Source organism: Anguilla rostrata, chromosome 1, assembly GCF_018555375.3.
Source record: "Anguilla rostrata isolate EN2019 chromosome 1, ASM1855537v3, whole genome shotgun sequence".
Classification (NCBI taxonomy): domain Eukaryota; kingdom Metazoa; phylum Chordata; class Actinopteri; order Anguilliformes; family Anguillidae; genus Anguilla; species Anguilla rostrata.
In genome coordinates, this window is record NC_057933.1 from 68,264,035 (window position 1) to 68,292,007 (window position 27,973).

Below are 27,973 nucleotides of genomic sequence, written 5' to 3' on the forward strand. Positions count from 1 at the left end.
TTTATTTTTAAATACATTTATTTCTTTCTTGATTCCTTAATTTCTGTAAATATTTATTTCCATATGTATTCATTTCTTGCTGAATTTATTACTGTATATACATTTTTTTTTCTGAAATTTCTTTGTCCATATGATAATGAGGGGCTGTCAATCAAATATGTCATAGGTGTCACCTTCCCATTGGTTGATCGTACCAGTGTATGTAGATTGACTGTACATGCCTTGCTTCAATAGTTGCTTTTTACGACGTTGACATTAGTAGGGGAGATAAAATGCAAAATGTAACACAGAAGTGGTTGAATTGGAGCTTGAGCAACATATTTCTCAGAGTGAATTTTTTTATCGGAAGTATTTTTGGGGTGCTATATTGTGCGTGTATGTTAAGGAACCCAGATGTATGTAATCGTAAACAGTGGGCAGCACTTTCGCCTCAGAGCAAGAAAGTCCTGGGTTCAAATCCCGGCCTGGGCCTTTCTGTGTGGAGTTTGCATGTTCTCCCTGTGTCCATGTGGGTTTCCTCCCTGGTACTCTGGTTTCCTCCCACAGTCCAAAGACATGCGGGTAGGTTAATTTGAGACTAAATTGCCCAGAGGTATGAGTGTGTGAGTAAATGGTGTGTGTGTGCCCTGCGATAGATAGGTGACCTGTCCTGTATTCCTGCTCCAGTACATACTGGGTTAGGCTCCAGCATTCCCCGTGACCCTGACCAGCAGGTTTAGATAATGGATGGATGGATGGATGGATGGATATATACAGAAATAAATAAATACAGAGATAAATATACACAGAAATGAATGAAGCAATAAATACGGAAATGAATAAATCTTGAAATAGCCATTTATGTCAGATCTTATCTATTTCTTTATTTCTGTGTACATGTATATTTACATTTTTCTTGCATTCATATTTATATATTCATTTATTTATTTATAATTTTGCCATTTCTGATCCTCCACAGCAAACCTCCTTTGTAACATGACACATCCTGCTGAAAGTACCATTTGAAAAAGGGTAGACCGTGGCCATAAGGGGATGCACCTAGCCAGCAATAATGCTTTGGTATGCTGTGACATTCAATTGCCCATGCTCAGCTAAAATTGTTCTCACAGTGTCACGGGAATGTTCTGTCAGTGTTGCATTAACAATACACTGCAGCAACATTGTGAGAAGGTTTTGTATTAGCTGGGTAGTTGGTATTAAGAGGCCTAATGTGTGCCAAGAAAACATCGTTGACACGGATCCATGGATTCATACTGTTTAGGACAAATTCTTACCATCCGCATAACGCAGCAGAAATCGGTTTTCAAGTTTTAGTGATCACGTGCCCACTGTAGCCTCATCTTCCCCTTCTTAGCTGACACAAGTAGAACCTTCTGCTGCTGTAGCCCAGTCGCTGCAAGGTTTAATGTGCGTTGAGAGATGAACTTCTGCACACCACTGTTGTAAAAAGCTGTTATTTCAGCATTTGTGGCCTTGTTGTGGCATCTTCCCATTGCAATGTTTGGCCAAACAATAAACTAAACCTCTTCACTATGTCTGGATGCTTGAGCCAATATATTCGCTGTTTGGAGTATGAGTGTATTTACGTTAACAGGCGTGTGTATAAAGTAATGGTCAGTGCGCGTGCGCGTGCGCGTCTGCGTCTGCGTCTGCGACTCTGCGCGTGTTGTCAGATATAGTGAGAAGGGCAGAGGAATCATGAGCACCGTCAGTTCCTTCCCTAAAATGTCTGTAATGTCAATGACCAAGTTGAGTTAATCTGATATGATTTTTCCCCTTTCATTTGCATTTAAAAATCGCATTACAATGAAATGTTAAAAATAATTTAATATCAACAGCAAATGCTGTTCAAGTTCATTAATCAAATCCGCAACAGCACTTGGTGAATTCGCAAACAAGGCTGCAAGCTTCTGTACCTTAGACTAGTTCCATTCTAAAGAACTCCAGTCACCTTGTTAGTTGCTATAGCACCTCTTCCCACGGGCCTCCCCTGATTTCATCATCATGTTTTCCATCACAGCGTATACATTATTTCATCTTAAACTAGCATAAGCCATTCCACAATTTGAATAAAAACAAAGATTGGCTGTTTAAGATTCTCATTTGTGAAATATGTGTTAACCGTTGTATTCGTAAATTATAACTTGCCAGTAAGCTATTTATAGTTAAGCAGTTATCCTACTTTAACATTGAACAACAGATCTCTAAATGAAATTTAGCCTATAACACGACCACCCTCCTATCAATTAGAAAGACACAGATTTCCAGTTCGCTAGCAAATACTGCTACTTCGCGTGGCGTCCCCTCAGGCTCATATTTTAATAATGTATGCTACTTGCGTTGTTTTCTGGACTGAAACGAGTTAATTTATAATAGGGTGTAGCCTGTAGGCTACTGTTACCAAACAACGGTAGCCTGCTGGGAGTTGTTTCTTGAAGAGGTTTGTAGCGAAGTATCACGTTAAGTATTTACTGCGCAGTTTCTGGGCTCATCGGCGCGGTAAGAACATATACCATAGGCTACACCTTATACGTAGTTTTCGGTTAGGCTTTTGTGTTATTGCAGGAAACTTCATAATAGATGTAAATCATACTTGTCTTTAATTGACCACCAGGCCATGTTTATTTTACCGTATTTACACGCATCTCACAGGTAGCATTCATGTTAACTATTCTACAATTCCATTCCACAAAAACGGTTGGACTTTGTTGTAAAATATTCTTAAATTGTCGGCGCTGGGGTGACCCAAGAAGTCAATATTGCTCTGTAGCCTATTTACTGCATGGGGATCAGTTAGATAAAGTGATGTGAATTTTTAAGCTATTAAAGCTATTTTTATTTTGTTTTAGTTTCAACTTTAATCATTTGTGCATCCTTGACATTTAACTTTCTAAAGAAAATAAAGCCATATGCTGTTTGAATTGCTACTACTTGCTCCTAACAGGAAATATACATGAAGTAAGTATTAATTTCTGTAAGTACAACTGATAATGGGGGATAATGGTTGTTTTGATGTTTTCCGGATCAACACTGCGCATCCACAGAAGTATCAAAACCGAACCGTACCCTTTCTTAATCAATTCATTTTTTGAAATCAATACTAAACTAAAAAGTTGTCAGAGTAGAATATTCCTGTTCTGTCCTTCATTACTTAGGGACACAGTCAGATTCTTTGTTGTATTAGATTTTTCTTAGTACATTTAATTGAAATGGTATAAACACATTTGCAGTGACGTGTACAGAAATGACCTGTGTAAATGACTAAAGTGTTTGTAAAAATGTACGTTATTTTAGTTTTTTGTTCAAAATACTGTGAAAGCCATGTAGAATAACAGCATTAAGTCATTATTTAATAGCCATCCCTTAGAATGTATACAGTTGAATAACAGGATTAAGGTTAAAGTTTTTCCCGTTCATTAAGTGGTTTTCCTCTGGCTAAGTGGCTGCCAGTCATTTCACCAATTTCTTACAGTGCTGTGTCTATCCCTACAGAAACCCCTGCTTGTAATATGGCCAGCTCAGCAGGCAATAGTGGCCAATTCGTGGTCGTCACACAGGTGTACCCTCAGCAATGTGGTCCTACTGTACCAGCTTTCGGCCCTACCCCACATGTTTTCTCTGTGTTGGGAAAGTTTCTGAAAGGAGATACGAAGGCACTGGGGGTAAGATCATTGCTCAATTCTTGCATTTTACCATTCTCTGTCTGGAGAGGGACCTGCAAGCAAAGTCATTGCTGCAGCAATCCCAGACTGTCAGTGGAAAAGCTCTAAAAGAAAGACATTTATATAAGGATGCACTATTATAAAATTCAGTGTCTATATATTTTCTAAACACAGACTCACTTACACAGGCTGGTAACATTTTTTGTTGATTGTCTTTTACAGACAGTGCAAATAATGATTGGAGTGCTGAACATATTATTTGGCATCGTAATGGCCGTCTATGCTGACAGCATTGGTGTTTACTCTGGGATTGTTTTCTGGGGAGCACTTATTGTAAGTTCTTTCATTACCATTTGTTGTGCTTAAAGAAATTTTGCTGCACTAAATTAAGTTATTAGGTGTAAAGGATGTGGACAAAACACTAATCCACTATTAGATGATTGTGCTTAACCTCGATAGCTTGATATAGGTGCTGTTTTACACACAGTGCCTGGATTGAATGCCAGTTTAATTAAAATTCCAGAAATTTTAACTGGATTAAAATACACCCTAAAATATGCAAGGGATATAATGTTTTGCTGTTAGTAGTGTATATTCTCTATTGAATATTTTTTCAATAGAGAATAGACACTATTATAAAAGTTTCCAAGTCAAATTAATTTCCTTTTTTGATCTCCCCTCAGTACATTTCCTCAGGAGCTCTGAGTGTTGCTGCTTACAACAAACTGAACAAGTGCCTGGTGAGTTCTGGTAACTGACTGAATGTGACCATTCAGATGTTTACTGACAGAGTTCAATCGAACCGCTTTATCTTTCCCAAAGTAGCCTGACTGTAAATATTTATTTTGGAAAGTGGTCATGTAATGTGCGGTGATGTTATCTACACAAGGTGTCCTCAAACACAAAAATCCTAAGAGCACAGTCACACCAACTTCATTAACAAATGATTCAGACATCCAGCTGTGACATCTTATGGGTGGTATGCTCACAAAACGTTTGGGGATGCCAGGCCCGCAAAAAAAAAAAGAAATTACATAAATGGTATGCAAACGAGAGTGGACACACTCACACTGGCAAGAACAACTATGTGATGTCGCTCATGAGTTGTAGCCCCGTTAATGTTACACCCACCATTCTTCAGTGATCAGAGTTATGACTGGAGAAGGCTCTGATGAGGTGGTGGAAACACGAAGAGAACCGTTAGCCCACGTGACTTACGGTAAAATAATCAAATGCGTCATCAAAAGTCAGCATAATCAAAAATCCATCTGTACGCAGACAACATAATTGGAGGAGGCCGTGCTTCGCTTGGCCTCCATAAGAAGACACCTCTGTTGGAAAGTGGTCATGCATTGTGCATTGATGTGTTAAAGTACATCAACTTCACCTGTGGCCAATTTGAAACTTGCAATGTTTTTCGTATGTTATTTGTTTAATTTCAAGCCAGAAAGTGTTTTTGTTCAGCAAAATCAATTTACAAATATAGCTGCAAGCAGCGATGCATGGGGTCCATGCACAGACAGCCAATATTATGCCATATAACAAGCAGCTAATCAGTGCCAAGATGAGTTAGTGGCCATCGGGAGGGGCCCTGTACCACTGTGCCAAGTTTCATAGATCTCAACGATGTCTTCAGGCCAAAATTGAAGATAGAGGAAAATGGGCTACAGCATTTCCAAAATGGTGGCTAATCCAAGCGGTTGGCAACATAAAAGGTACAGATCAATCTGCCAGATGAGGAAATTGATCACTACAGCAAGTTTTACATTTCTAAAATACAGCATGGATTTAAAACCATATGATTCAATTGGGCCAATATTTGTGTTTGGCTCTTGATGTGACTGCCAATATAGCTACCAAATTCTATTGAACCATTTGGGCATTATTAGCATTTTTGTGGCAAGCTATATCTACAATTACATTCATTGGCTCCTTCTTCATCCTTATTTTAATGTATCAAAATTCTGCATAGGCTTTTCATAGAACTTGGCGTACTGAGGCTGTCCACCAAATTCTGATGAAATACATCAACACTCAGCTAGCTAAGCAGTTTGGTGTAAATATGTGCAGTATTTATTGAAATTAGCAAGTGTCCACTATGTATGATAATGCTATGTTGGCTCCCACCTCATCACATAGGTGCTCAATTGAACAGTAGGACTATATAGCTGCAGTTTTGAAACAAAGAAGCTGGTGGCTAGTTAGCTGTCCATGACAGAAAAAGTACTGTGAGACTATTTTTACCCAAGATCAAATATTATTTTAATACAAGGTTACGCGAGTGACAGGAAGCCTGGCATATTGGGTTGCTCTATGAATGTGGGATTCATAGCTGGCTGTTCATGGCAAGCTAGCTAACAATGTATAAATGGATGCTTACCATTTTAACGAGCCAGCCATGTCTGTGTAATGTTACCACACATAGGTTAATTAGCCTCTGTCTTGGTTGAATCCATAGGCATACATATTTAATGTTCTATGGTTGAATCTCACTGAAAATTAGTTTGATAATGTTTGCTAACTGTTAGTAATAAACACATCATTTCCTACTGGCAATTTACTGAAACAATTGTGGTCAGCCAGGCTACCTATGTAGTCTCTTAGCCTATCTGGCCAAATGTTACCATTCACAAAGGTTACACTCTGTCAATTTCAAACAGATGGTTATATTTGAATAGCTTTGCAACTGAAATGGAAGAATGAGTAACACAAGTAGATGCACTTAGTACTTTAAATAATTTAGCGAGTCTTACCTACCAAGGTGACGCACTTTTCCCCCAGCATTGTATGCACATCGTCTTTTGTTTACAACCAAGAGAAACTAAATTCTGCATGCATCCTTGGTTTGACATACCAAAGACGGAATTTTTGTGATAAGTCACGCTCATATCGAGGCTTATTAAGTGTTTATTTATTCATATCTTATCTTATCAAAATATTGTATAGGATTTTGATGGAGCTTGGTATGAGAGGTTGTATACCAAGTTTTGTCCAAATTGGTCAATTTTTGTAGGAGCAAAGCATTTTAAGCGCTTTTCAAAAAATGCTAATTTGCTAAAAATCCAAGGACTTTAATGGCCCTTGAGGCAAATGTGTTCGTTATAAAAGACCGGTTGATCGGTTTTTATGAAAGTTATGAAGTTTATGAAGTTATAGCCCAAAAAATAAGGTTCTTCCTATAGTGCCACCATCTGGCCAGTCTGGTTAATTTTTCTTACCTGAAGAGTTGGTGGAATTGGAAACCAGCCTATTAAATTAAGTTGCTCTACAATTAACAATTTTTGCTGTGCGAACACTTTTAGGGCAGAAAAATAATTTTAAAAATGAAACCAATCCCAACTGTTTTTTAGAACCTGCAGTGCTTGGACTCTTAAAAAAAACTTTTTTTAAAATAAAAATCGGAACGAAAACAGTAGGGTTCCGGCACTTTATGGCTGTAAATTCTTCATAATCTGGAGAACAGAAGGTAACTGTATCAAAGGTAAGCAGGTTTCTTCACTAGACATCAAGCCACAAGACCTGGCCCTTTAGCATGCATTTTCAGTTGCAAGCTGGGGACCACCCCCTAGGTAGGTGGCTCCAATGTTGTTTATGAGAAGCATCATGGGTTTAAGCATGAAATAAATGTTCAGTGCCAGAGATTTTATTAAGAATATTTTATTAATAAATAACTCAGTAGAACACAGTTATCTTTTATATTGTGCATAACATTGCACTAGTGCTGTCACTTCATTTGGCAATGCAACACTAGGTACTATACTACATTAGCAAAATGTACGTAAAGATATTGTCGGTTTATCAATCCTGTTCATATCCTGCATCTCCAAATTTACCAACACCTGACTTATGACTCTACTGGCCTTTGTCTCTTTCCCACAGGTGAAAGGAGCCCTCGTGATGAACGTCTTCAGTACAATCACTGCTGGCTTTGCTATCATCATTTTCTCTCTAGATTTGGTGATACGAACGAGATTTTACTACTGCTATGACAGTGACCATTCGTCCAGCAACAGCTTTTGTGAACAGCTTTGGATTTTACAAGAGGTGCAACAGTAACATCAATACAATCTCTGTGTTTAGATATCCAACAATTGAATGTGTTATACAAGTATGTAACTAAACTTGATCATTTGGGCTCTATAATTCTAACTATTAAAGTTTTGTTATATACAAGTTAGTGAATTATGTATGAATGAAAGATATACTGCCGCTGATGTGTTCTTTGTTTCTCTTTGCAGTCTAGATCACGTGGGATCTCAGGAGTGCTCTTGGTTTTCTCCATCCTGGAGTTCATCATCTCCATCTGTGTCTCAGCATTTGCCTGCAAAGCTGTGTGTCACTGCTTCTCAGGGGTGAGAACTACACAGATGAAGTAGAGGGATCATAAGACTTTTTTACAGCTATTTAATTAGCCTTGGGACAATGAGAATTTGGTAATGAACAACTTCCATGTCTTTTTTTAGCAAGTGGTATATATACCACACCCAAACAATGTCGCACCAGGAAACCTCATCCCAGCACCAAGTAATCATGAGGTAGTAATTCTGTTATTTCACTTCCTGAATACAACAAATAATGTCTAATCTTGTTCTGATGTGATTGGCATTCTCAGTTTTTGCTTTATTTTATCCTGGGCTTTAGAGTATCGGATATTCTACTCTGTGGGTGTTTCCTCGAAGCTTTTCACAGAACGTCTAAATGTGTTAATATGCACACAATGTCTATTCTTGAAAAATATAGTTATTCTGTCTATATACTGTGTAGGTTAAACACTTCCTATGGTTCAGTGTAAAATTATATGAAATGTTATTTAAATGATATTAAAGTTTACAGCACAATAGTTTTGACAGTGAGATGGCTGACCGCTGTTAGTATTTCTGGTCCCTTGCTCAAGACCATAGTAAGCCATCTTGCTGTACAAATCACATACAGACTGAAGACAGACATACAAATATTCTCGACTTAGATGCGGGCCATGGTCTTTTGAAAAATCAAAAGTAGTGCATAGCTGAGCACTTGGCTTACTGAATACTCTCTGATTATACTGTATAACAGTCAGGTCAGTCCTCTCCACTTCACTGTTGAACTCAAAAACTGTTGCCCTGTACCAGCACTTGAGGGTAATGTGACTTTCATTTATTAACCTTATTGTTCTCCTTCTTTCTCTTTCTAAAGATGGCAGTTCCACATATTTTGGGGCAAAGTGTGATGGGCAGCAAGGAAACAGAGAGGCCTCCTGCTTATGCTGAGGTCGTTCCATGAAAGAGAGGTCATAGTGGTCACAGGCATTACTGGTGATGTTCCTACACATTTTCTGGTAATGCTATTTGAGAAGAACTTCTATATAATAACAACATCAGCTGCTTTTTCATAACCAACAAAGATCAATTAGGTTTGTTGTACTTAGCGCTTTCTATAATATATTCCATTATATATTTACAGCGCTTACCGACAGCGTCATGCATATTATGAAATATCTTACTGAATGTATGTTACCAATTATATAGAACAGGGCCTCTCTACAGTTAGGAAGGCTAAACATGTTTTGGTTGCATTAGGTCTGTAGCCATGGAATAAAATCTGCTTTTAATGTGTAATGAAGTACAAATGACAGACTGTGCCTAAAAATAAAAATTTTAAATTTCAAAATGCTTTTTGTCATCCAAGTCTTGCTCAGAAGCAGCAGTTTCAATGGTCTATTTTAGAACCCATCCAAATGACCTTTCCATTACATTACATTACAGTGGTGTGGGGATGGCTGGTTTAAGCAGCCACCCCTGCCCTGGGTCAAGCTAATTAGACCTGGCCAATTGGATAATTGGTTAAGAATTAGATAATTGGCCAGGCTAATTGGGCCCAGGAACAGGAGTGGCTGCACCTGTGCGTAGTGAGGTGATCACTGCGCACAGGTTAAATCTGCCATCCCCACTCACACGGGGAGCTTCGGTCATGACTGGGTTACATCTGCTCACTTTGGCTGTTACCATCTTGCCAAACCCTCGTGAAATAAATCTGGACTGCTTGAACATCATCTCCCTGTGTCTCTGTGCTGGAGGGCCCCAAGGAAAGCCACTTCGGTGGCCTGTGGCAGGCGTGTTTGCCACAGTGGCGCCCAACGCGGGGCTGCTCCGGCACAGCAAAGAGGCACAGGAGGGCCAGCCAGGAAGCACACTGGAGAAGGGGCAGCTGAGGTGTTCCCGACAGGGCTTCGGGCGGATCCTCCGGGCCAAAAACGGGGAGCGGAAGATGACCAGGGAGGGGAAGGAAGCGATCCTCAGCTGGGACGCTGAGGAGCTGCACCTGGCCGGGAAGGCAGGTCAGCTACGGGCGGTGCACGAGAGGTGGTCGCGCCGTGAGCTGGACTTGGCCGGGAAGGCGGGTCAGCTACGGGCGGCGCACGAGCGGTGCACGAGCGGTGGCCGCGCTGTTTTGCTTCCTTTCTCGTCCGTTTGGTTGTTTTTAGTTCTTTGTTTGGCCTGGTTGGTTTGCCCGGAGCCCATGAGGGGATAAGCCTGCAGCCGCCCGCCAGCAGAGCTGACTGGCGGCCACCACAGCCACGAGGGTTCCTGGTCCCCAGCGCCACAAGAAGGCCAGCCCACCAGCCCAGCCACCCCACCACAGCCCCTGGAACAGCCCAAGCCGGTGACGCCCCCACCAGCCAGCAGAGCACACCTGCCCTGGGTCAAGCTAATTAGACCTGGCCAATTGGATAATTGGTTAAGAATTAGATAATTGGCCAGGCTAATTGGGCCCAGGAACAGGAGTGGCTGCATCTGTGCGTAGTGAGGTAATCACTGCGCACAGGTTAAATCTGCCATCCCCACTCACACGGGGAGCTTCGGTCATGACTGGGTTACATCTGCTCACTTTGGCTGTTACCATCTTGCCAAACCCTCGTGGAATAAATCTGGACTGCTTGAACATCATCTCCCTGTGTCTCTGTGCTGGAGGGCCCCAAGGAAAGCCACTTCGGTGGCCTGTGGCAGGCGTGTTTGCCACAATTACATTACAGGCATTTGGCAGACGCTCTTTCCGGTTTGTTTGGCCCATTGGCAGCACTTCAAATGGGAATCCTAAAATCCTTTACAAACTTAAAAAAAAAAAAAAAAAAAACACTTAATGTAGATGTCTTCAAGCCATGATGTGGAGTATGCAAACCCTGGTATGTAGCTAATTCAAAGTCATGTGGAGAGGGGACAATAGGATGCCAAGAAGTTTGGTATACTAAACTAATCAATATCAGTAAAATGGTCTTCAGTCTGGATGCCCTTTTGTTTAATGTGTATGTTGTGTGTAAATAGTGGGAAAATAATGTGTCTTAACACCAAAAAATCATGGTTGAATGGAAGATATGAACAATCTTGTTTTCCAAGGCAGCCGGTCAAACAATCCATTGTTTGCCATTTTGGATTTCCCCAGAGAATATTTTAAATAGGTGTATAATGGGTGGCAAGTGAAAGACCAGGCAGGACGTATAAACAATGTAATTTTGTATTACATTAGTTCCTTTTAACCCAACGTTTCTCTGTATCCTGTAAACGCCAGAAAATATTTGGCTGTGTTCTACAATATGAATCATTGGTAGAAATTAAATTCTTTGACATGACCATCTGTACTTGTCTCTGTTGCTGGACCACTACAGGTATGTTTCTGCATACACATAAAAATATAGTGTTAAAAAGCACCTAGTTCAATACATTCATATGCATTCAGTTATTATGCCTGAAAACATCTTTATTATCAAGATATGAGTATGATATTCAAAGTAAAAATAAGTACAAGGTATGTTTTTCCATTGTGCAAAGTGATGAAAGCAACGGGGAAAGCAAGTTTATCCTGAAACATAAAAAAAAGTTCTCCTACTAAACTGCCATAACTGATGTACGTGACATTCTGTATAGCAACTCATTTTAATGTGTTAATAATTAACAATGACGTTCTGTAACTCGCCTCACACGAAGGAGTCCAGAATGCAAAGGAGGAAGCAAAACCAATATTAATAATTTTGTAGACAGAATTTGAGCTATTCAGTCACAACCTGATCCTGTGTGAAACAACCGCCGCTTTAATGTCTTTTCATGCGTACATGCAGCACTGGAAAGCTTGTTTATCCATTTTCTCTGACAAAATATCGGTAAGTACTTTATTTATTTTTTTAATACTGTTCAGTGATTTACTATATACTTAGATGCATATCTAAGTGCACACTTAAGTGAGCTGCATGGCCTGATACTGATAAAAAAATACCATAATTCTGCCTCTTCTATTTTGATATGACTTTTTAATTAAATACTCAATCTTCAGTGTAGTGAGTCCTATTAGCCAATTCTGGGCTATGCATTTCTTTGTTTGACACAATAAATGGACTGCAAGTTGCTAGTGTTGTGAAACCACCTTGCTTACATGTTCTTTCACAAGTTAAACGTGCAATTGTATCAGCAGTTAATTATGCCATCCACCCAAAAAAGGTGTAATGCTGGTTGGAATGAACTGGTCAGACACTGCTGTGTAAAGTGAAGTTTGAACCAAGAGTCATGTGTTGCAGTCTTTATCCATAGCTTGCAGCAATTATGGAGTTATTAATTTTACCATCATACCCTTTCCCCTTCGTGTCAAGAAATTTGTGCTCATATGTATGATGACGTATAATGTTCACTGATTGAAATACTGTATTTAACTGTCCTGCTGACAAACTATACATTTGAAAACACCAGGAATAAAGGAACAACCCACAGATTACCCTCGCACAGGACAGAAGACAAGAAAAAAGAAAGAATAGATGAGACAGTCCATGGTCCATTTGTATTGAGGTATGGTTGCCTTATTAAAAAATTTGGAGTTTGAGCAGGGACTCTACAACTCATCCTTTTAGACTGGCAGATTATAGTTCCTATTTCACTGTAGTCAGGGGAACTGGCTTCTCTCTAGATGTGTTGTGTTCTTCCTGTAGTTATGGCGCAATTTTACAACAAAGTCTTTTGCTAGACACCACAAGATATTTTCCTACTGCCTCTTCTCCTGTTAACATTACTGGCATCAGCTGGAGTGTGTACTGAACACTACACCTGGAAATCATAAGCTTCTTCGCAATTTCTGACTGGGAATAGCCTAGCCACAATATTTTTACTTGGCCCTGCACATCAAACCCTAATGCCGCCTTCTTTTTGCCATATTTCTTGCAACTTTAGCGCCTATTTCGCTTACACTACAGGCCAATGATATAAGGCTACCTGAGATTTTAAAACAAAATAGATAAGGTAGATTAGATTTCAGTTTATTTAATTACTCCTCCAAATCCAAACCCCATTTGCAAAATGATTGGATAGACTTCAAATAATTTAATTGTAATTAAAGCCAAAGGAGGCTATTTTGTGAAAGGTTGTGTTTAAGATTATTTTTAAGTAAAATTCATCTTATTTGTAGGTAGAAAATGGGAAAAAATGTTTATACTTTGGTTAGTTATTCAATAAATGCGCACATATTAACTGAATTCTTATTTACTCAAGGTTTATTAAAGACCACAGAATACTTTTGGCCTATAACCTAGATATAGCCAATCTAGATATAGCCAACTTTTTTTGTCTGTGCCTATGTCTCAGTTTTTTGATTTAACATTAATATGACATAAAATATATTTGTAAAATTCGTATTTAAGCACTCACCATCGTTATCTTTTTTAGTATGACACCTGTCATCAGAATTGGTTTAAATTGTCTTTTAAATATTAACTTGGATGTCTTCTTTCTTTATCTGTCTCTACACAGATTATAAGATGTCCAGCTCTTTCTCAACAGCCAATGGAGTGGTGGTCGTTACCCAGGTGTACCCACGGGAATTTGGCACTGCTGTAACCACTCCCTGCACTATCCCCAAAGCTTCCTCTGTGCTGGACAAGTTTCTGAAAGTCGAGCCTAAGGCACTTGGGGTGAGATAATTATTGGTCTTGCATGTCACTCTTCTGTTCCTCTGTGCTCAGAAAACTATGCAGTGGCAGTGCCACGGCAAGACAAAGAAGTAGATCTAACCAGATTTTCTTGTCCTTTTTATTTTACAGACTGTACAAATAATGATCGGTGTGGTGGAGATATTATTTGGCATCAGCATGCATGTATACATTTCCATATATGGTGACTTAAAGGCTACCATTACTGGGATCACTTTCTGGGGAGCACTTATTGTAAGTTAATTAGTTACAAACAATTTTACTGAATGAAGCTCAGGAATGTTTTTATGAAGAATATATCAAGAGTCGGTTTCAGTGGCAGAATCACTGATCACATGCAAGTTGATTTCAATTGTTAATGGCCTCCTATTGGAAAATAAAATAATTTACCTTTGATGCTTTAATTGTAAACTACTATCAATATGTGCTTACAACTGAACTGGAACAATGACTTGAAGCTGAGGTCTGAAAATAAAGAGTTAACTATTTAACGTTACACAATGAAGTAGCCTAGTAATCTACCTTCCTGACCTGGAACACATTTTATTTCTCTCCTTTTCTATCTTCAGTACATTTCCTCAGGAGCTCTGAGTGTTGCCGCTAACAACAAACTCAACAAATGCCTGGTGAGTTCTGATTACTGACTGGTACTGACCATTCCAAAATTTACTCATTAATTTCAGTAGAACTGTTTTAGCTTTCCCAGATTAGGGAATCAGCTCAATTTCTTTTGCCAGGTATGGTAATTCTAATGATCAATAATATCCTTTCAAGCGCCTGACTTTTTGCAGTTTCATTGCCACTTAATCGTTGACTAGAAAATCTCACTTCAATCTACTTTCCATTTGGATAAGAAATGTTTTGCTGCCGCCTCTTATCATTAAGCTCACCTAAACTGATTTTATGCCTATATTTTTGTCCTGCAAACTCAAATCCGCATCAAATTTGTATCAAATGACAAAGGTATGCATGTTGCCCTAGTCGAGAGGAGCACTGCCTGTTTGCTTACTCTCAATACTGTAGGTAGCATAGAACTCAACAGGCAATAGATGATCCTCATCTTCTAACTGCAGCATCAGGGCAAATGTTGATTGCCAGAGAGTGTTTGTGAGAGCTGACCAATCAGTAGAGCTGAGAGGCTTGCAGGAGCATGTTTGTGGTTGCTGATTTTTATAGAACCATGCTGCATTGAAGTTTGAAAAACAAAAACAGAGAAGGACGCTGTAACTTCTCATGGATGAACAAGTAAACAGGAAACACGCTGTCCGCCTCCAATGATGCAATGTCGCAACGTTGGTGGTATGAATACAGTTAAAAGTCCTGAGTGAATTCTTTGCCGATGCGTGGTTAACTTTAATAGGTGCTTTACTTGCGGCATCTTCTGACTGTAAACTGTTAACTTAACATAGAAAGGCACATTTTTTGATGACTTTGGTTTGGGGCATTCCTCCGAAGGACAAGTGTAGTGAAAATAGGGAAAATTCTGCCTTCAAAGCAGCTGACTTAGTATTCGGGCCACAGGACATAGGAACTGGAGAGGATAGGAGGGGGCAAGTGGCGAAGCCTAGGAAGTAATGGGAAACCGCCTCTACTGTGCATGTTGAGGGAACGACGGTGACCGTTGCTTAGGCGTACCCCTGAGTATCACATACTTGTAATATTGAGATCAAACAACTGCGTTATATTATTAATTTCTGAGAAATATTTTAAATAAAATTGTTAGAGGAATTGCTGAAATATCCTACTGAAGTAGGACATTTTATTTGTCATTATGGTTATGCTGTTCTTGTGTACTAATGAGGCAACCAAAATCGTTGCATCAGAAAGACACTTGGCAGTCCTTGATTTCAAACTGTAGGTATAGACCCAGAATGTTCTGAAGTGACAACACAGTATCTCTTTCCCAAAGGTTAAAGGAGCACTTGGTATTAACATCTTTAGCACCATTACTTCTGGCATTGCTATCATCCTTAACTGCCTGGACATTGCTATTGAAAGAAGTTATTACTACAGCAATGTTTACTTCAACTTCTCACATTGCATATGTGAGCCTACATTTCAGGTACAGAAATAATGTTTCATTTCATAATTTCAGGTGTAATTAAATGTAAATATCTAATATACAGTTGTGCTGTATGACTACAACTCAAAATTATGATTAGATCGGACATCATTGTGCTCTGTTGCAACTTGTTATGGAAGTTGCTGGTATTCATAGAGGCATATTGAATGTGAAGATTTAAGGTTAGGGTTAGAGTTAAGCACTAAAATAAATGTCCTGGTGTAATGTGTGTAATGAAAAAGATTAGGCTACTAACTCTCATACTTTATATATGTCAGGAGTTCCATATTGCACACAAGTGCAGGTGCAGGGATGAAACTGTATGGGGAAGTGGCTAGCGTTCATTTATTCTCTGTCTCTCTCTGTACAGATCGAGTCACATTGGATGACAGGAGTGCTGTTAGTGTTCTCCATCCTGGAGTTTATCATCTCCATCTGTGTGTCAGCATTCGCCTGTGGGGCAGTGTGTGACTGTACCCCTGAGGTGAGGTTAGGTTTAGGGTTAGGTGCATTTACAGTGGTACTGTGGAGCAGTGTGCAGCGCACTACTGAATGATGGGCACAGGAGGGATGTTGACATTTCTTTGGAAAACTAAGAAATGGAATATGAGCTCAAAATAAATGTAACAATATGCCTATACATGGATTTCAAGTCAGCTAAAGCCAACTGTAGTTCACATTTAGTTTTTATAGCCTTTATGAAGTTATATAATCAGTAATCAGCCTGTTGTACTCTGTATTTTCATAGGCCTTTTATGTACTGTACTTTACTGAAAATGATTCACAAAATGCTTCTGAAAGTGAAGAAAACCCAGCTGATTGGCAGGTGAGCCAATCGGAGAAAGAGGGAAAGAAACTATTGTATTTTTTGTTTTATTTTGATGATGCTCTTCACCAAATTATTCTTGTCAAAGCTGAGGCTGTATAAAAAACAATCCTGATGTGTGCGCCTGAGCTTGCCTTCATGGCGCGGAGCATCAGGGCTCTTTCTGGTGCTTGTTCCAATTTTTACATTACATTACATTACAGGCATTTAGCAGACACTCTTATCCAGAGTGACTTACACAACTTTTTTTTTTACATAGCATTTTACATTGTATCCATTTATACAGCTGGATATAAACTGAAGCAATTTCGGTTAAGTAACTTGCTCAAGGGTACAACGGCAGTGTCCTGCCCGGGAATCGAACCTGAGACTTTTTGGTTACAAGTCTAGTTCCTTACCCACTGTGCTACACTCCGTCCAATTTCATATCTTTCCTTTAGGAAGTCGTAATCATGCAACATCCAAGCACTGAAGGCAATACTGCCCCACCAGAAAATCTACAGCTGTCCATTTCAACACAACCATATGAGGCATATGAGGTGAGAAATCTACTTATTCACACCCCCCTCCCCCCTCCACGATTACACTTCCTGTATTTTAGTTCTTGTTTTGAACTGTTGGCTTTCTCAATAGATTTTTGGTTCTCTTTTCCCGAATAATCTCAATTTAAACATAGGACCATTATTTATGCCCACACACTATGTTAGTTAAATCCCTATAACTGTGATAGAGGGTAATTAAATGAAATATGTACTAACAGAAAGGGCGGCATGGTGGTGCAGTGGGTAGAACGTTCTCCCAGTGTTTGCATGTCCTCCGGGTACTCCGGTTTCCTCCCACAGTCCAAAGACAGTACAAAGACTGCAGGTAGTCTAATAGGAGACTCTAAATTGCCCATAGGTATGAGTGTGTGAGTGAATGGTGTGTGTGCCCTGTGATAACTTGCACCTCCCTGCCTCCGCCCACACCGGTACTCCCCCCCCCGTGACCCTGAGCAGGGTATAGATACCCTGAAGTGGGTATAGATAATGGATGGATAGTAACAGAACAATAGTTTGACTGCAATATTGTTAACTTTAGTTATTATCTTGGAATGCAATCAGTCTCTTGCTGAAAGAAGACTTACTGTAAGTACAGGTCCTGTGCTGTTTTATAATTATTAATCACCTTTGATGTGCACCTTTGTCTATGTGAACTGTATGTTAATTATCTCCAATTCACCTGGAATTCACCAAGTTGATATTTAAAAGATTTCAAAAGAAATGTGCTTACAATGTGCAAATAGTGCCATGCACCCCAGCAGGTCTAGCTGCCTTGGGGTGAAAGTTTATATTAATGTCACTTATTTTGTTTCTTTCCCTATCCAAGACAATATCCCCCAGCATGGCTCAAAACCAGCCTGATGTCTTCATCAAGAGTCAACAGAATCCTCTGGAATATGTCACAGTCCCCCCATGAGACAAAGATCAGATTGAGTACTGTTATCAATAGACATGTTCATATGGTTCGTCTTTTCACAAAACTTTATTAGTGTTGAGTTGCCTATACTCTAGATATCCTGTATCCCCAATACTTTAATCACTGATATTGCATATATTTTTTCAAAAAAGGAATATGCAATTAGACAGTTTTTGATCAGAATCATGTGCATTACAAAATATCTTATAAACAAAGCAGCACTCCCGTATAAATCAAGAACACCCAGTAAGTTCTACGTTATGAATGAATGGCTTGAGCCACTAAAGAAATATATGATTAATTCAAATGACATACATGCAGGGTCAATATGATTTTCTACCTTCCATACCTTTACAATGTAAATCTTGCTATATTATGCACAAATCTCCAGCAGGTCCAATGATACCATTTCCTTGCATGTTTATGTTTACTCATAGAATCAGACTGGGAGACTTTATTGTCAGCATTTATTGTGTCGAGACAGACTTGATCCCTTTACAGATATGAACTGGGGAATCAGTGGTGGAGTAAGTGGAAAAATAGTTTCTTTGTTATTCTGTAGCTACTGTATTTCCTGATTTAATCATTATAGTGTGGTATTCATCTTTAGAGTAGATATTAACTAACTTTTGTGGCTTCATTCTGTTCCTTTATGTTTTGGCAAACAAAACAGGCATTGAGGCCCAACTTGTATTTCCTACCAGCAATGTTTTAATCATAATGTTGAGCTGTGCATCTTTAGAGTACATATTAACTAACTTTTATGGCTTCATTATGTTCCTTTTTTGTTTGTTCTGCCTTTTCCTTACTAAACCTAAACAATAAAACCTGTGTTGGATTAATAAGGACCTTGTGCTACATGCATGAGGTGCTTTTAAACAAGCCTCACCTGTTTAAGAGCAGATCTACTCATAGTGATTCTGTAAATACTGATCCCGCTAACACAGAGACTTTACTTACAAGTGTGACAACAAAGAATCTCCTTAGCAGTTTTCCACTGTGAGGCAAAATTCGCCTGGAGTTCTGCAGTACCTGTACAAAGTTCAGGAATAGAGAAATCTAACGCACTTTGCATTTCTCTCTTGAATCAGCTTATGGAAACCAGTGACTGTTTTTTTTTTATAGCTGCTTAATAATATACTGTACTACCTATACTAATAATAATTGATGACTACTCTATTCTTTTTTTAGATTCTTATTCTTATTATTGTTTTGCTCCAATTTATCAACACAAGAATGTGTGTTGCATTTAAAGCCTTGATCTATTTTCCATAAGGGAATAAAATCACTTTCACTGCACTGTGTCATATCAAGTTGTTTTCCTCTATTCGTGGTGGTATAAATTAATATTGTAACTTCCTGAATCTTGCTACACCCTAAATTTTTGCTCACATTTGCTCAGCACTCCTGTTTACCAACATTAGGCTTTGCAAGGGAAATTACAGAGTATTTGTGGTTTCCCCTGCTTATTCAAAGGAAAGTCTTGCATAATTTTTGGTAAATGAATGCAACAGTCAGATCTGTGCATTATTACCAACCTAGGTCAACACTTTACAATAAAACAAAGAACAAAGAATACATAAAATGATATGCATACATATATAGCAAACACACATCTACGCTTTTATTTTCTATAAAATCTGCTTTTCAACCTCAGAATTACCAACTTGTGCTTATTGTACCTGATTTTCTTTTCTTCTCTTTTTTCCGGGGGCGGAAGGGGGGGGGGAATGGGGTTTTTGTGTTGTTTGTTGTAAGAGGGGAAGGATTAAGATATATCGTTTCCGGTTGGGTTTCAATGTGTCTATTATTGCAGTGGCTATAAGACACCACTAGATGGCAGGTATTCTTAAATATCATGTCAGTCCAATGAAAAGAACTGCACATCCCTGACATGAAAATCACTTAGATACACAATTTTTAACGTGTTTAAACACACAGTACATTAATATATAAATATATTTAAAAATGTTGACATTACAGCATATCAGAAAATGCCTTACACTGAGGATTTTATTTTGACAATTTATTTCTGCTCTAGATTTGTCATGGTTCTATGTTTCCCGTCTGTCCTTCCTTGTTGGGCCGCCAGATGGCGGTACTTCTGTTTTGTGTCCTGCGCCCCCTGTTTAATTGTATTATTGGTTTCAATTGTTCAATTATTGGTTTTTGGTTGTCTCGTTTTCCCTTCCCTCTCTGTGGCCTGATTGTTCATGGTGCCCTCCTGTGTCTCGTCAGTGTCTGTTCTATTTAAGTTCCTTCTTCCTTGACTCAGGTGCTGGATCCTTGGTTGTGTCTGGTCCTCGTGTTCCTGCCCCATGTGTTCCTGCCCCATGTGTTCCTGCCCCATGTGTTCCTGCCCCATGTGTTCCTGCCCCATGTGTTCCTGCCCCATGTGTTCCTGCCCCATGTGTTCCTGCCCCGTGTGTTCCTGCCCAGGTTCTGTTTCCCACGTGTTTTTGGACTTTTGGATTTTCTGTGTTTCTTGTGCTTTTGATGTTTTTCTTTGTGTTTGAGAGTTGCCCTGCGAGGCCTTTTGTTCTTATCATTTGGAGTTTTGAGTTTTTCCCCCTCTGCGTTTGGGTCCTAACCCCCCACGTCGCACCCTGACAAGATTGTTGATTTATGAATATATCAATCGTGTCAAATTTGTGTGTTCAATTGAAGAGGTTTATGGAACATATGCTCTTTCCAGTTTATTTGGCTGTGCTTTTCATTTGTATCTCTACAAACTACAGCAACACAGACCAGTCATGCTTGTGAACTCAGTTATGGAGAGAAATGATAATGGTTTGCTATTAAGCATTACACATAAATTGAATGTTCACCTGATTTGGAAACTGAAAAGGAGTTTCTGGACACTTATCAGTATTTATTTGCCTTGATTGACAGGCTGTTTAATCACACAATCCAAGGGTATGGGGCATGGGCAGAAAATTGCTATTAATACTGTGTATGGAAGAAATGTGATGGACTAACGTGAAGAAGCCAGTGCAATGAGTTAAAAAATGTCATTGAAAAGATGTGTACACTTTGTATATACCAGCCATGAGCTGTATGTAGCTTCATACATTCCACAAGACTAAGTTAGTGTACAGTTTGGTTTCTTTTTCATGCTGTTCACTGATTTATCAGATATTTGTAACTGAGCTAGAGCTATAAAGTTCTGGATCTTTTGTCTGTGACCCTAAAAATATACTGCTCCCCAAATTAATTAACTTTTCGTATCCCAACATTTGCTATCTATTCATAGACATTCATGTCCATGACACATGGTTATAACAGGAGCACAATAAGAATTTTGTAAGGGCTGTATGAGAGTTAAGTTGAGATACTGTACATATTTAATCAATGGGCGTGCCTAGTACCAGCAGTAAGAATTAACATTCTATTGATAGTTATTGAGGGCAGATTGACAACATACACACCCAGTATGTCTCTAGGTTATATCATTTAATTTTATGTAAAATTCATTACATTGCATTGATTTCACTGTGCATAACAATTGCATATGACAATAAAATTGAACTTTTACATGATTACTCTTGTGTGCAATAGGTAGGAGTCCTGGACCTCAGATAAACTTTCAGGCAGTTAGGTTTGCGTAAGGGAGGACTTTGTTGCATTTGCTTATAAAAGTGGGTGTGCTCTTCTGGTAAAAGCTGGTGTGTTGAGCTGTTTAAAGTTTTTTATGATGGTGAAAATAGTATCCTTCAAAATGGTCAGTTGTCCAAAATGAACATTCTATTGATAGTTATTGAGGGCAGATTGACAACGTACACACCCAGAATGTCTCTAGGTTATATCATTTAATTTAATGTAAAATTCATTCCAGGCAGCACTATTTAGAGCATCATTCACACCCCTAGGATACATCACAGTCCGTAAGTATTTAGACAGCGACCCAGTTTTGGTTGTTTCAGCTCAGTACGCCAATGCATTGGATTTGAAATGAAGCCAAGAATATGAGGTTAAAAGGCAGACTGTCAGCTTTAATTTGTAGTTCCCACAATTTAGGGGAAATAAGTAATTTGACAATTGGCTGCTCAGCTATTTCTTGGCTGCCAGCTGTGTGTCAGTGCATAATTATGTCATGCACTAGAAAGCTATAAAAAGATCAAACATTTGCCTATACACCAGCATAACCTCAGGGTTAATTGCGAGATGCAAACCACTGGTACGCCTGAAGAACAGAAAAGCCAGGTTAGAGTTTGCTGAAAACATTAAAAACATTAGTGTTCTGGAACAAAGTCTTATGGACAAATGAGATAAATATTAACCTATGCCAAAGTGTTGGAAAAAGAAAAGTGCCAAGAAAGAAACTGCTCATGATCCAAGGCATATCACCTCTTCTGTGAAACATGACAGAGGTAGTGTTAGTGCCAAACGATTAGCAACCAAGTACTAAATACGACGACTTTATTTAAGATTATTTAAATTTGTCCGATTACTTTTGGTCCCATTAAAACAGAACAATGTATAAAAAGGGCTGTAATTCTGATATGGACCATCCGATATGGATAAGAATATCCTTTCATTAAAACTGACAGCTGTCACTTTAACTTTTTTAAACATTTTATTCATTGTGTCACTTCAAATTCAATGTGATGGAGTACAGAGTCAAAACAACTTAAATTGTGCCACTGTTAAAATAATTATAGACTGCATTGTGTATGACAAGGGATTTGGCCTATATTAAGTCCTTATGTTTGCATTAAAGCTGGTCATACTGGAGTCTGTATATGGAGTCTGTTTATGACTTAATGAAGGAGTAAACAATTATAAATTAACTTTCTTTTACCAGTAATTCATCCAAATAATTTTTTAAAGGAAAAATTTACATTGTGAAGCACCAAAAACATATTCAGGACTAAACAGCCCCTGAGGCACTGCCAAAATCAGTGAAAAATAACCATTCCGTCTCATTATTTGCCAAGACGTAAAGCGGTTTTCTGTCAATTGTTGGATTAAAGGACAGCATGAAGGCAAAATGGCAAAAAGTGGGCAAAAAGTTTCATGAACTCTAATGTATGAACCAGATTAATTGGCACCAAATGTGACAGATTGGCATACATCTGTCAGGAGGGTCTGAAGTTCACTGACTGAAAAGATATATCTTGCTCATGACCTGCCTATAAATGCCCCATGAAATCACTGCCAGTAGCATTAGACAAGAAAGTACACAGAACATCCTTGGCCAGAGACAGAAAGTAGGTCATTGGTTCTGTAAGGTAAGGTTGTCTTATACAAATTTAATTCCTCTTTCTATGCAGATATATTCAAACCTTTTTATTATTTAACACAATTATAATTTAACAAACGGTATTCATGCATTTAAGGAGTTATTTAAGTATTTATCTGATCTTTGAACGCAGTTCAGAATGTTTTAATTTTTCTATTAAAAATACCTTTTCACGTGCTATGGTTCTTTTTGGAATAAACTGTAGACTGCAAAGCTATGATTGCAGTCATTGTAAATATTTGTAAAATTTCTCTGTTCTGTTTCTTCTCAGATATTTTCTGGGATCTTACTAATGAATGATACATTTTTATATTAAAATGCTGTCCCCTCAGTATTTTGGGGGGGGGGGGGGCGGCGGCGGGGGTTACGTGGGTATGGGCTGTTGGTTCTCTCATGAACAGGTCAGTGTTCAGTTTTGTGGTAAATGTGGGGGCACAAACTCAACAAAATATACATGGTTCATGTACACAATACAAATAGATTTTCATTCCATGTCTCCACACAGAAAACCTGCCATTTGTAAGATGTCCAGCTCTGTCTCAGCACCCAGTGGGGTTGTGGTCGTCACCCAGGTTTGCCACGAACAAAGTGATACTGCTCTGGGAAAGTTTCTGAAAGGAGAGCCTCTGGGGGTAAGTCAATTTTTCTGCTCTTTCCCTCCGTACTTCCAGCAATTCCCAAAGCAAGGCCTTTTTCGGATGGCCCTCATACTTGACTTATGCCAGAACAGTACTGTTTAATTCACAATGATTTTACTGTTGTAAATACTTCTGTAAAACAAAATTTTTCGAAAAGACAAAAAGTTGTCCTGCTATTTTCAGCTTTTTTTGGTCTGGATTTTATTTAAATAAAGTGATGACTGCTTCACTCAGTTTGATCAACATAGAGTTGTGTAAATTAAATGAATTATTTGTTTTCTCTTTTGTTTCTTGCAGATAGTGCAAATAATGATTGGAGTGATCAACATATTATTTGGCATCCCCATCACTATATATGCTGACAGCACTGGTGTTCACGGAGGGATTGTTTTCTGGGGAGGGCTTATTGTAAGTAAATTCATTGCTAATTGTCCAACTTAACTAACATCAGGAGTGTTTGTATCAGGAGTAAAAGTGAATAAAAGTAAAAGACATTTACATAAATTATGAGCTTCAGTTTCACTCCTTGGTCAATCAGTCATCAACTGAAAGTCAATTTTATTTTAATGAACTTGAGGTTCATTAAAAGTACAGGATACAGATTAATTTATCTTATTTTTTGTGTCCTCTCAGTACATTGCCTCAGGAGCTCTCACTGTGGCTGCTAACAAGAAATTCAACAAATGCCTGGTGAGTTCTGATTGCAGACTGTAGCAGACTATTCAGTCTGTTTCCTTCTTTACCACCCCCACCCCCTAACTCCCCCCCCATATTCCATATTTTATTACTTCCTGTTTTAAGAAGGCATCTGAATGTGAATTGCTAATTAAGATCACATGCCTCCATTCTATACAAACAGTCAAACAACGTTGACATGCCCTGTGTCTCACACCCTTCTCCACCTCCAAAATAGCTTCTCTATTTCAATTGAAGGCCAGAAAAAAGTCACATGCTAATTTGTTCTTTCTGTGAACCTGAATTATGTTAATTCCTCATTGCAACTTCCCAATTACACTTGGTTTGCTTGCAGATGTCCTGTGGGGAGATTTATTTGTTCATGTGTTTGTTTGATTGGTTTTTTTATTCTGATGCACTCCTCCATTGCATTCACCAGTCATTGGATTCCACACAACAGACAACACAGTTCCAAATATGAACTACAGTAACATGACTGGAGGAGAATTATCTCTCTCACTGGCAGCAGCTGGCAGCCTTTGGGTGTCTGGCACATCATTTGGAGTAGCTAGTGCAGAGGCAACATAAGAAACCCTGCCAGACTTAACCAACATGACACCTGACCTGTGATATCTTAGCTGAAGGGGCAAATGATGAGTCTCTTCATCAGCAGTTAAATTCAGTTGATTTGGAGTGAAGCCTTTGGGTGTGAAAATCACAAAGCAATTGAATATTAAAAATAACCCAAGCAAAACCACTTGTGATGGAGGTTTAAAACTGAACAGTGCATTTGTTGGTTTAATACACTGGAAATGTGAGTGGCATGAATGCAAACTTGTTAAAGTTCAATTATAATTAACTTGAAGTTTGATTTAATATTCATTCCTGGTATGATATTTATAAGACCTTAACATAAAAAGTTGTGCTGAAAGTTTCCTGTATCAAATAGTTTGTGAGATTGGGGTTTCGTGAACCCTGTAACAGGTAGCAGTAGAATGAACTGTCAATAACTTTTTAATCACGCTAATGCACTATGAATAGCTCAGATCAGTGAATAACTTTACAGTAATACATGTTGTTCAAATTAACTCTGTGTAAAGAAGCCCTGAATTGGAATCAGTGGATTTTATGGATTTTAGATTTAATTAGAAATATGAATTGTACATTGGCCCCGCCATCATATCCCTGATATCATTTGACATTTATGTCTTTCTGGTAGTTGAGCACATCGCTTAGGATGAACTTCTGCAGCATGGTCGTTGCTGGCGGTACCATCGGCATTTTCTCTATAGACCTTTCGGTTCGCAATCTGGATTTCTTCTGCCAGAGCTATGACTGCGAGCAGATGGGGTATACGTATCAGGTACAACAGTCATATTTCACATTTCAGTATCCTCAGTGTTCAGTGTTCAGTGTTCAGTATCCACACCTGTTCTGCGGACTTTAGGACTAATGCTTGACTCACATCAATATACCATGTCTCTGTATAATGCTGTATTATGCACTGTGCAGTTGAAAAGTGCAAATGAAAGTGCAGTTACGTGGAAGAATCTGTATGGGGAAATGAAGGACTGGCATTCATTTATTCTCTGTCTCTCACTGCACAGGGATTATTTCATGGGATTGTAGGAGTGCTGCTGGTTTTCTCCATCCTGCAGTTCATCATCTCCTTCTGTGTGTTAGCATTCGCCTGCAGAGCCATATGTGGCTACTCAACAGAGGTAAGGTTAGGTTTAGGCTTAGGTTTAGGGTTAGATGCGTTGGCAGTGGTACTGTGGAGCAGTGTGCGGTGAACTACTGAATGATGGATACAGGAGGCATTCATACTATAAGACTGAAAAGAGCTCACCCCCAATGAAAGGCTCATTGCTCCTATAGCCTTCCCATGAAACCAACTCAAGTACATCTCATGTTTGTCTTTTAATGTTGTACTCAATGACCAGCATGTGTTACTTTGTGATGTATTTAATGAAAATCGCAATACTTCTTAAAATCAGGGGAGAAAAAAAACAGCTGATTGACATTTTCTATTGCAGCCTTTCTCTCAGCTCCTATCACAAAATGTAAGCAGACAATTGGGTGTCATGTGCAACTAAATCTAAACAGAAAAAATAACACAGTGATGTGGCCCATGATTCTGAATGCAAGTCAGTCCATGACTGTGGCAGGTGTGGGAAGCAGCCCAGCACACATCTGGCCAGTGTTGTATTTTTCATAACTGTCTTCAACTGATGAATTCTGGTGAAGGCTGAGATTTTGTGGTGAGGTTCTCCATTAGCTCTGTGTATGGAGAGCTTGTGCATGCCTGCAGTCACCAGAAGCCAGAGTGATATGCATCTGTTTGAAATGGTGTCTTGTCATTGTTCTTCTTTTAGCAAGTGGTGATAATAGAATCCCCAGAAGCTCCAATCAACACTGTCTCGAAATGATGTCTACCCAGCTTGACTATAAATTCAACTGACCTAAGAACATTACATGATATTACTTTACTCTCTTAATACAATAGTGTAGATAACTGGGCTTGTGTCATTCTCAGAGTCTGTAAGTTTTCTGTATGTATTTTTGTCTTAGGCTGTTGGAAGTTCCAAAATTCTTTTTTTTCATTTTGCTAATATACACATTAAAGTATAACCGGGAATTTCAGCAAAAAGTAAAACTTTCTTTGAGAAATATTTTACATCTATACACAAATAAGAAAATGATATTTCACACCTTCAGGTGTAGCTGGTATTACCAAAATAAAGATTTTACTTGTATGTATTTTCTCTGTGTGTCTCAGACAATACATGTATCGAGTTTGGGTCAAAGTGTTTTGAACAGCTATGCTCAGCTGGACATCAACAGCGAAACAGAGCCTTCGAAGCTGCAGTAGATATGGCACCAAGGAAGAAAACTCAAACATTGCAGAACATCAGCATAATATTTCATATCAGAATTAGTGTTTCTTTATATCACTTAATGAATATTAGTGACTATTATAAATACAGCCATAATGGCCAACTCGATTCAACATTTGATTGTGTATTTAAATTCAAATAAAACAGAAGAAGACTCCAGGTACATCTCTTATGCGCACATTGATTTGTTTTGCTTACACATTTCAAAGGAATCACTTCGTAAGTATGTTCTGTTAATCTTGAATACTCACTTGTGTAGCACGTTACTACTCTGGGACATTTGTCCTGAGAAACAGGTGTAAAATACAAGCTTGAATAATTGTTGCATTTTCATCTTTAAAAGGACCTCCCCAGGTTGTGTCAGAATTTCCGTTTTAGAATCTTACTGATGTTACATTTCCAGCAACATTTTATACAAATGATCACTGGGGATCCATTTGCTTGTCATGATGATTCGCCATCATCTTCATGTTGTGTGATATTCAGCGTATGTGAATAAACATGTGAACATTTAAAACTGTCCGAAGAGTCAGTTTCTGAAGCATCGTATTTTATTGTTTATCTGTCAGT

General features: G+C 38.7%; 3 protein-coding genes across 7 annotated transcripts; all 3 read left to right on the top strand.

The window, feature by feature from the left end:
• The first annotated feature begins 2,131 nt into the window (after window positions 1-2,131).
• Window positions 2,132-9,311, top strand: LOC135264169 (membrane-spanning 4-domains subfamily A member 4A-like). Its single transcript, XM_064352883.1, has 8 exons — window positions 2,132-2,499; window positions 3,493-3,662; window positions 3,885-3,995; window positions 4,346-4,402; window positions 7,542-7,706; window positions 7,901-8,014; window positions 8,126-8,197; window positions 8,838-9,311. Exons 2-8 carry the CDS (start codon window positions 3,510-3,512, stop codon window positions 8,922-8,924), a joined length of 759 nt encoding a protein of 252 aa, XP_064208953.1. The 5' UTR covers window positions 2,132-2,499; window positions 3,493-3,509; the 3' UTR covers window positions 8,925-9,311.
• Window positions 9,312-10,105: 794 nt separating this feature from the next.
• On the top strand, window positions 10,106-19,250 carry si:ch211-135n15.2 (uncharacterized protein LOC557207 homolog). 3 transcript variants are annotated; one of them, XM_064352872.1, is made up of 9 exons: window positions 10,106-10,824; window positions 12,377-12,472; window positions 13,427-13,587; window positions 13,717-13,839; window positions 14,175-14,231; window positions 15,515-15,667; window positions 16,038-16,151; window positions 16,934-17,032; window positions 17,862-19,250. In XM_064352872.1, exons 3-9 carry the CDS (start codon window positions 13,435-13,437, stop codon window positions 17,949-17,951), a joined length of 789 nt encoding a protein of 262 aa, XP_064208942.1. In that variant the 5' UTR covers window positions 10,106-10,824; window positions 12,377-12,472; window positions 13,427-13,434; the 3' UTR covers window positions 17,952-19,250. The 3 variants fall into 3 exon arrangements, with proteins under 3 accessions (XP_064208942.1, XP_064208930.1, XP_064208935.1); XM_064352860.1 differs by lacking the exon at window positions 10,106-10,824 and adding an exon at window positions 11,446-11,796; XM_064352865.1 differs by lacking the exon at window positions 10,106-10,824 and having other exon boundaries at window positions 11,840-12,472.
• Window positions 19,251-21,776: 2,526 nt separating this feature from the next.
• Window positions 21,777-27,920, top strand: LOC135264008 (membrane-spanning 4-domains subfamily A member 4A-like). Of its 3 annotated transcripts, none has more exons than XM_064352576.1 (7): window positions 21,777-21,835; window positions 23,699-23,825; window positions 24,129-24,239; window positions 24,465-24,521; window positions 25,726-25,869; window positions 26,114-26,227; window positions 26,882-27,920. In XM_064352576.1, the coding sequence occupies exons 2-7, from the start codon at window positions 23,718-23,720 to the stop codon at window positions 26,933-26,935; spliced, it is 588 nt and encodes a 195-aa protein (XP_064208646.1). In that variant the 5' UTR covers window positions 21,777-21,835; window positions 23,699-23,717; the 3' UTR covers window positions 26,936-27,920. The 3 variants fall into 3 exon arrangements, with proteins under 3 accessions (XP_064208646.1, XP_064208655.1, XP_064208642.1); XM_064352585.1 differs by lacking the exon at window positions 21,777-21,835 and adding an exon at window positions 22,040-22,154; XM_064352572.1 differs by lacking the exon at window positions 21,777-21,835 and adding an exon at window positions 23,085-23,182.
• The last annotated feature ends 53 nt before the right edge of the window (window positions 27,921-27,973 follow it).